The sequence below is a fragment of the Engraulis encrasicolus genome, chromosome 15, assembly GCF_034702125.1.
Source record: "Engraulis encrasicolus isolate BLACKSEA-1 chromosome 15, IST_EnEncr_1.0, whole genome shotgun sequence".
NCBI lineage: Eukaryota > Metazoa > Chordata > Actinopteri > Clupeiformes > Engraulidae > Engraulis > Engraulis encrasicolus.
The window spans coordinates 17,197,790-17,207,257 of NC_085871.1; the positions used below are offsets into that span (position 1 = coordinate 17,197,790).

Sequence of the window (9,468 nt, forward strand, 5' to 3'; positions counted from 1 at the left end):
ATAAGAATCTAGTCACTGCATACTGCACCGTATCATAACTTCCATATTAACTTCTACTGTAAACTCATTTTTGACCATGTTATTTTTCAATTGACAAAGTGACTGATTTGTTAACACATTGAATACCGGCGGTGCTCACGGAATTATGTCGTAGAATACCAGCGTTCTAAGCCCTTTTTTACGTTTTTTTGTAGACTCACAGCTTATTATGTGATAGGGCCACTGAAATATGTTATGACTCGTTTGAAAGTGGAGACGCTGCCCTCTTAGTAGGTGAAAACTGTGTGTCTCTACGAGCTTTTATTGCCGAGTAAACCCACGCTAAACCGAAGTGGGTATCCATGGAATTCAGCTACAATCGGAGATATTGAGGTTTTTGTGAAGGGTGCGCTTCTTCAGAATGTGACGAGTTTGAAAGGGGATGAGTTGGTTTTAATCACAATTTGGTGCAAGGTTAGCTCTGACACACATCTTCCTGCACGTCAAGACACGCCTCCTGCTCTAAACCACTACGACACCGGCAATCAATGCCCTTCGAAATCCACGTTTTTCACACAGACTGAACACAAGCTCTTTGCACACATGCAGAAGGTCGGACATTTGCTAAAATAGTTCCCGATGACTCCCGAAATAATAGCCCAACATTGACAACAAATACCAATGATATGATGCTTAGATGTAGCCCATCCGATCCATATGTAGCCAGCTATGCTAGCTTCTGGCTTTTCACATACAGGAAGACAGTTCAACATAGGGGTGAATAATCAAATAAACTTATCTGGTTGGCGATCAAACTTCTAAATCGGAGCGCATTACTCCAATTACAATTCGGGTGCCATTTTGATCCAAGGAGCTGGTAAAGGTCTAGATAGCAAGCCCAGAAAGTTCAAGATACTCCTGGCACGATATACAATGGTCTCTGTGTTTACCTATTGCGTGAAGTCAGACACAATACACGCTACCGATCGTGGGCTACTAGGGAAACAACAACATAGCACGATTCACGAATACGGCAGCACACCTCCTGCTCTGTCACACTACGACACCAGCAATCGATGCCCTTTGAAATCCCCGTTTTTCACGTGGACTGAACACAAACTCTTTGCACACATGCAGAGGGTGAGACATTTGCTAAAATAGCTCCCGAAATAATAGCCCAACATTGACAACAAACCCAAATGATAATGCTTAGATGTAGCCTAGCCCATCCGATCCGAATCATATGCGGTGGCAGATGGACACTCCCAACTGAGATCGCTCCCAGACGTGTAGTCCCAGGTGTTTCTATCACTGCCGGACGTGTAGTCCCACCCGGATCGATAGTCTGGCTAGTGGGAGCGAGCCGACAGGGGAGCGTCCTGCGTTGGGAGCGACAATCAGGGAATCATGATATGTAGCCATGCTAGCTTCTGGCTTCTCACATACAGGAAGACACAGAAACTTATCTTTTTGGCGATCAAACGTCCAAATCGGAGCGCATTACTGCAATCACATATCGGGTGCCATTTGGATCCAAGGATCTGGTAAAGGTCTAGCAAGTCCAGAAAGTTCAAGATACTCCAGGCACTATACAATGGTGTTTACCTATTGCGTGAAGTCAGAGACAACACATGCTACAGTGACCGTACTAGGGAAATCAATGCAGGCAGCGCGATAGGCGACATGGGTTGGCATCCAGACATCTTGGTAAGTTAAATTAAAATATCCAAATCATAACACTCAAACATCATAACAATCAAACAACTTTGGACTGCAAATGTTGTCATTTATGTCCATCACAGAACTACCAAAATCACATATATTGTCCATTGAAGGGTGTAGATTCAAAATATGATATTTAAATGCAAAAACGCATTTTTACGTTTTGGTATACAACGCATGGGCGTGAAAAACGCATTATTACGTCGTCGGTACTCAATGTGTTAAGTGTCACAGACAAAAGCAATCTGAACACACCTAGTTAACACTTTGAATAAGTCTTTATGTTTCCTCAAAGTACCACAAAGGCATCACATTTCTCTACCATTACCAAAATCAAATCACAGTTTAATTTAGTGGGCTACTATATTAGAAATCACCCAATGCGTATCGTCCATACAGTCTTCATCAGGGTGTGTGTGTGTGCTATTCAATGTATTAGGCCACTAAATAAAGATTGTTTTGGACTTTTTAAATCAACTGAAGTGCCTGGATCAAGGATTTTTTCCCCTCCTTTTATGTTGAACATTGCACTCCAAGAGCACCAGTTGTTTTTGAGGATACTACCAGCGCTCTACCAACTCTTCTGCTAAAATCACAGCTTGTTAGACATCAAATGCTGAGGTGAGTGTCTTTGTATTGCCAAAACGTAACCTCAATCACACCTACCTATGGTGCGTCCTTCAACTCAAGGTGTATTGGCCTTTTCAACAACCTCTATAGCTTCACAATGTGTTCATGTGGACAGCAAAGATGACAAGATATTAGTCATTGCAACAGCAGTGGGGGACCTGATGACCCCTCCTCTCTTTGGATACAAATGATAGACTCCCATATGACCTTATGGGCTGACACAGTCTGGACATTGGAGATAGCCATTATTGAGGTTAGAAGAGTGGCGCTCTCACAGAAAAGGTTAAATAGACACTATTTTAAGACCTGTGTGTGTGTGTGTGTGTGTGTGTGTGTGTGTGTGTGTGTGTGTGTGTGTGTGTGTGTGTGTGTGTGTGTGTGTGTGTGTGTGTGTGTGTGTGTGTGTGTGTGTGTGTGTGTGTGTCTGTGTGTGTCTGTGTGTGTCTGTGTGTGTCTGTGTCTGTGTGTCGTGCGCGCACGTGTGTGTGTTCAATCACCATCCTTAATACAAGTACCACAAAGAGCACAAATGAAAGAGGTGCATCTCTGTAGTGACTCATGAGAGTAATGGACCTGCTCCTCACAGAGAGAGGGGAAGAGAGAGAGAGCGAGAGAGAGAGAGAGAGCGAGAGAGAAAGAGAGAGAGAGAGAGAGAGAGAGAGAGAGAGAGAGAGAGAGAGAGAGAGAGAGAGAGAGAGAGAGAGAGAGAGAGAGAGAGAGAGAGAGAGCAGAGTAGGTTTCATCAGAGCCACAGAGCTGCTGCCTGCCGCAGTAGATTTTCTCATTATTGGGATAATGGAAGCTGGCTCAGCCTTGTTATCTATACGCTGTTCATCATAAAGGGGATTTGGCCTTTGACAGGTTGCTGCCATGACTGGAATTTGAACAAAAAGGCCACGGCAGGGCCAAGTACAGTACTGTGCTGCGGCATCTCTGTTACAGTAGCAGCACTGCATCCGCTTGCTATGCTATGTTTGGAAATGTTAATAACGATATGTTGTGATTTTTGTGTTTTTATTGTCTGTAATGGATTTACAAATGAACAATTTATGTTACCTATGATTTTGCAATAGATATGCTGTATGTGCTGTTTGTGTCCTATAGTCTGTCCTATTTCCATTGCTAAACCTTGTGATGATTGTGAAAATTAATGACAGTTTAAGGTTAAAAGTTACAACATGGTGAGATGTGAGACAATGGTGTTATTAGTACCTTAGCCCCTTTTTGGGAAGGGTGTTTCTGTCAAGGGGCATACTGTTAAAACAGAGAACAGACACAAAATAAGTATGGTTAGGAATGAACAGGAACTGTAATAGACAAGGAATTTAATGTTAAACACAAGGTTAGCTTTGAGCTGAAAATGAGTTATATGAATTTTGCACAAAATTAACTTATTTAAAGTACCAGTACGGACAACAAACAAGAAAAGATGAAATAGTAAAACAACCTACAGTACGTAGCGTTAGATATGTATAGTTAATATAAAGAGGGCTGACAAGACTCTAAGGAAACATATAACAAGAGCAGTGACTTCAATGAGTAGGAAACAGAGAGTACACAGTAAATTGTACATTTGCTATTCAACGTCCTTAAAGGTGCACTGTGTAATGTTTTTAGAAGTTTATTTCCAGCACTATGACTGGAATATGTTCACTTTCCACACATGGAAATGTGGATCTTCTAACATTGTGAATTTCCAGAAATAGACATGTTTAGCTGCAAAACTTACTGTACTTTGTGCACACTAGTAAATATTAGTTTATTATTTAGTAAATATTAATGAAAAAAAAATCAAATTTGGCAATAGGCAGCACAGTTTCAATGAGCAGCACAGTTGTACAGCGCACCTTTAACTCCAAGTCACAGCCTTTCTCCTGCCAACCTGCCCCTTGCCCTGGTGCTAGGCCCTGTACCCTGTCACACTGCTTGACTCACCCCTCCGACAGCCTGGACTTAACACTGCCAATGCGAGTGACCTTAGGCATGTGGTGCCCCAACAGTACATACTATATGTAAGTAACCTTGAATATAAAAAATAATGTAGCCCCTTAACGTTTAAGAGGGTACCGTCACACCGGTGTGACGGGAATGTTCGGACAGTGAAAGTTCTATAGAATTCTGGGCGCCATTCAATACAATTTGGAATTTTAGAATCTTACATTGTTATAGAACGCATTTTTTATAGAATGTTCAAAAACCCACACTGTGGTACGCTGTAATAGACATTGAAAGTTAACAACTATAGTACTACACTACTATGACAGTGCACGGGGACTTTAGTAATACATTACGACTTGGTCATTGCCATGCTGGTAACAGCTAATTTATAAAGCCGTGGATAACATGTGTATTTCATATAAGTAAAAAATCTATCCACTTCCTTAAACTACTAGCCACACTCTGCCTTCTGCCTACCTGCCCATTGCCCTCCCATAACAGTATGTCATGACTCACCCCTCCGACAGTGTGGATTTGACGCTGCCCGTGCGCGTGACCTTGGCGGGGCCGTGGTGGTGGTGCCCCAACGGCAGGTCGATGCTCTCCGAGCTGGTGTGCAGGCTGGTCATGCTCTGGCAGCTCAGCGTGTCCTTGCTGCCTGCGGAGGACGTGCTGCTGAGGTTGGCAGGCCAGGGCCGGGCGTTGGAGGGCAGCGAGAGCCCTGACGCTGGGCTGGAGGCAGGCGAATCTGTACCCATGCCCATGCCCATGCCCATGCCCATTCCCGTGCCGAGGTCGGGTCCTTTGCCATAGAGGGGGCTGCTGCCACCGCTCTGCCCGCCGGCGCTGCCCAGGCTACCCGTGCCCGAGGAGGGCGAGTCGAGGCTGGTCTGCCGTGCCAGCGTGCCGTGGGGGCTGCCCAGGGCGGACGGGCACTTGCCAGAGTCAGGCGTGCCGGGGGAGCTGGGCTTGCTGCTGGCCTTGGCACCGAAAAGGCTGTTGGTGGCAAGCAAACATTTGTATTAGTGTTAGTATTAATAATGAGTAATTCATTAGTAATTCACACTGGGGTGGAAAAAAAACTAATTACATTTACTCTAATAGTACTGTAGTACTTCTAGTTAAGTGCTTTTTAAAATGGGTACTTTTACTTGAGGACAAGTACTTTACTGAACTATATTTGAACCATCAGTGTTACTGTTATTAGTCCATCAGTGTAACTTGTCCTGTCTTGCACTTTTATGTCAGTCTGTAAATGTCAGTCATGTGTATGTCTATGTCCTTCATGGTATAGAGAGAGAAACGTAATTTCAATTTCCTTGTATGACCTGAGGATATGAAGAAACTGACAATAAAAGCTGACTTGACTTGACTTGACTTGAACCTGCTCTGACTACAGAGTAAAGTCAGATTGGTAGAGAAAAAGGAAATATGGGAAAAATAGCCACGAATAAAGGGAAGTTACGCATTTTCAGCATTTCACTCTAACATTTTTGAAGATACTTAATCACATTCAGCATTTTACTCTAACATTTTTGAAGATACTTTTACTTAATCACATTATTTCAGTACTCTTTCCACCTCTGGTCACTATATTTAAACATATCAACATGGGGGACTTGATGAGCCCATAACCCCATTTGCCAGTTTATATACAGGGAGAGGAATAAAGGGCTATCTTTGTTATTATGCAGTAAATACAGTAAGTAAGCCGCTTAAAAGTAATGCTCTGTTCTTACCCTTACCAGCACGATGAATTAACCATGCACCATTTTCCCCTAAATATATTTACACGGTATATAAATCATTCATTAATATACTCATAAATGTATTCCCATTAGGGAGCGAGAAAATACCACGAAGGCTGTGCAGAGTGCTATTATGCTATTAGATAATGTTTACGCATAATTAATCTTTAATAAAAAAGCATTTAAGCCATGGCTAGGCAGGCGCTTCATAACAAAGCAAACATTCAGCAGCAGCACCTGTGTTGACTCTTACTTATGAATTATTGATTATTTGATGATCTGGTCTCTCTTGTTGTTTGGAAGCTAATTACCTAATACCAGCATGCTTACTCCGCTGTTTATTTATGCTAAGTGACACCTGAGGTATAGCGTCTCTCATGGAAATAGACTTTTTTCACTTTGGCAGCTGCCTGCTGTCTAACTTCATAAGCAGGTGAACATCTGTTCACATCACAGGGGAAATGTGCAATATGTGCATCCGAAGCAGCAGCAGAGCACAGATGAGTTAAGTGATGGATATCTGCAGATTGAGGCTGCACGCTGCCTAAACCTGATTCTCTCCTACCGTATGCTCAATGGCACACTCTCAAAGGTGTGACTGCCTAGGGAAGTATGCACTTCCACCTACACTCTCACTCTCTCTCTCTCTCTCTCTCTCTCTCTCTCTCTCTCTCTCTCTCTCTCTCTCTCTCTCTCTCTCTCTCTCTCTCTCTCTCGCTCTCTCTCACTTCCATTCTTATTCCTGTCTTTTTACCCCCCCTCTCTCTCTCTCTCTCACATACACACACACACACACACACACACACACACACACACACACACACACACACACACACACACACACACACACACACACACACACACACACACACACACACACACACACCACTTTTTTAAGGAGAGTACTTTAACCAGTTTTCATGTGTAACAAAATGGTTCTGCCTGTGCTGCTGCAATACATACATTCCAAAAGCTACTGAAAGAATCTCTGCCTGCCTGCCTTCTGCCACTACCTCTCGTCACCACCAGATGGCAGTCTCATCTTTGAGTGCAGAGATCAGAGCCACCACCTCCTGATGCATCTCTCACCCATGCTAGAGCGTGATTAAGTGAGTATCGTATGGTCACTTTGCTCATCCTTTTATCCCCAGGCTTTGCAGATGAGATGGTGCAGACTTGCGAAAGAGTGAGAGAGAGAGAGAGAGAGAGAGAGAGAGAGAGAGAGAGAGAGAGAGAGAGAGAGAGAGAGAGAGAGAGAGAGAGAGGGGAAGATTTGTGGAAAAGAAGATGAAGACCTAAAAAGGAGGCCGGCCGGGTGATGGATGAGAGGATGAGAGAAACTTTTTTCTTTCGATTTATCTATCAGAGCTTCTGCCTTCCACTACATCAAGGGAAACAATAGCCTGCCGCATACGGCCATATTTTATCTGCCACCCCAACCCACCACCCTCCCATCCAACTCTCTCACCACCCCGTCTTCACCACCCCCATCTTCATCCTTCTGTTGACAGCTTCAAGGCGCTGAAACTCTCCCTCACTCTCTGATAAGATTCCCTCTGTCTTTTATGACACAGTGATGAAATGCAGTGAATAATGGTCCTTGTCTGTGTGTGTGTGCGTGTGTGTGCGTGTGTGTGTGTGTGTGTGTGTGTGTGTGTGTGTGTGTGTGTGTGTGTGTGTGTGTGTGTGTGTGTGTGTGTGTGTGTGTGTGTGTGTGTGTGTGTGTGTGTGTGTGTGTGTGTGTGTGTGTGTGTGTGTGTGCATGTGTGCGTGCGCGTGTGTGAATATTAGTATGTGTGAGACTGTGTTGAGTGTGTTTGGCAGTATGTGTGTGCACATGAGGGACATGGAAGCTCAAGGAGAATGCAAAACATAAAGAGGGCTCACAGTTTAGTGTGTTAGCACACAAGCAGTCTTACCGGCGGAAGGTGGGTGAGGCAATGTCGGGGTACTTGGACCCAGGCTGACGGAGCCCGGACTGGCCCCCAGATGTGGGGCTGGATTTGGGGGAGGTGGACAGCCCCGCGCCACCGCCTGGTCCACCCTCCTGGTCAGACACGGCCACCTTCTCCTTGTCCGTCTGGTTGACCGTCACGGGACTGGACCGTCCCGACCCGACCTTGCTGGCAGCGTCGCGTCTCTTCGCGTTGGGCAGCGTGGCAGGGCCAGCACTGCCAGGGGGCACCACGGAGGCCGACTTGCCGCTAACGCTGGAGTCGATGCTGCTGGAGCTGGACCGATGGCCGCCTCGACCGGCCACCGATGCCACGGGGCCGGCAGCGCCACTGGAAGACTTGGCGGGCCTGGGCAGAGAGCGGTACTGCAGGGTCATCTTGGACCCGCTACACGCCAGCAGCACGCCATCGTCTTGGTGCTGCGAGCCGTCAAGACTGGTCTTACGCCCGCCGTTGCCGCCCGCGGTCGCGCCCTTGCCGATGGCCGAGGACTTAGGCACCTGAGATGACATGATGAAATTTAGTTGACGATTTCTTCCCATTTTAAAGAAACGGAAATGGGACCCCTGTCGACCTATTTTTCCATTACATAGAAAATACAGTATACTGGGTACATAAAAGGGGGTCTGATACTCTTTCATGTAGGGGGGAACATGGACAGACATGGCAGATATGGAAGACAGTATAGTAAGAAAAAACAATGTAGCATAAATGAAAGCGTAGGGGAGGAGAAAATAAAGAAAACCCTCCAGACCTTAATCTCTATATCTGTTCATGTATTGCTCTGTTTATTTTAGTATGCTTAGTAGGGCTGTAAAGATTCACTGAACTCATGATTCGGTTCGTGTCACGATTTTTGATCTACAATTCGATACACACCACATTTTTTTTAATGTATCTTTTAAAATTAATTAAGTTGCTTTTTTAACATTTGCCATTTGTGAATAAAAACAATTATAGTTTATAGGTAGAATAGGTTACAAGAGGCTACTAATAATTTTTAAAGAGTTTAAAAATAATTTTGATAATTTGAAGCTTGGAAGCACTATCACAACATATCATGTGGTTGTTTGACTGAAGGGTAACAAAAACTTTGAAAGGGTGTATCACGAAACAGTATCATGACTCTGCGTATCATGATTTCTCGGTTCGATACAATTTCGTTACAGCCCTAATGCTTAGTCTGTTGCATAGAAAATCGGACAAAGTACACAATGAATTTCATCTGACTTGACATTGACGTTGACATTGACCTTGCCCAGGGTGGATGAGCCGCTGGTGAGGGTGGCGCCGCTGGCGGTGATGAGGGCACCGGAGGCGCCGGGTATCTTCTTGTAGCCGAAGGAGCCCGTGGTGGGCGGGCGACCGATGCCCGATGGCGGCTTCTTACCCTCGTCGCCGCTACTCTTGCCCGCATCGGACGGCGAGCGCTCGATGCTGCCACTGCCTCCAACGCCGCTGCTGGCGCCAGTCTTGGAAGATGCCTTGCCCTTCTC

General features: G+C 45.1%; 1 protein-coding gene across 6 annotated transcripts in view; it reads right to left on the bottom strand.

Annotated features, from left to right (window-relative positions):
* nav3 (neuron navigator 3) overlaps nt 1-9,468 on the bottom strand; it is a 321,307-nt gene that overhangs the window by 54,558 nt on the left and 257,281 nt on the right. For all 6 annotated transcript variants that reach the window (XM_063217173.1, XM_063217171.1, XM_063217172.1 and 3 more), the window contains 4 exons: nt 9,226-9,468; nt 7,937-8,472; nt 4,786-5,265; nt 3,544-3,585 (listed from right to left, as the gene is read on the bottom strand). The exon at nt 9,226-9,468 is cut by the window's right edge and continues 26 nt beyond it. In XM_063217173.1, the coding sequence (XP_063073243.1) occupies nt 3,544-3,585; nt 4,786-5,265; nt 7,937-8,472; nt 9,226-9,468 (1,301 nt within the window). The remainder of the gene's footprint in view (nt 1-3,543; nt 3,586-4,785; nt 5,266-7,936; nt 8,473-9,225) is intronic.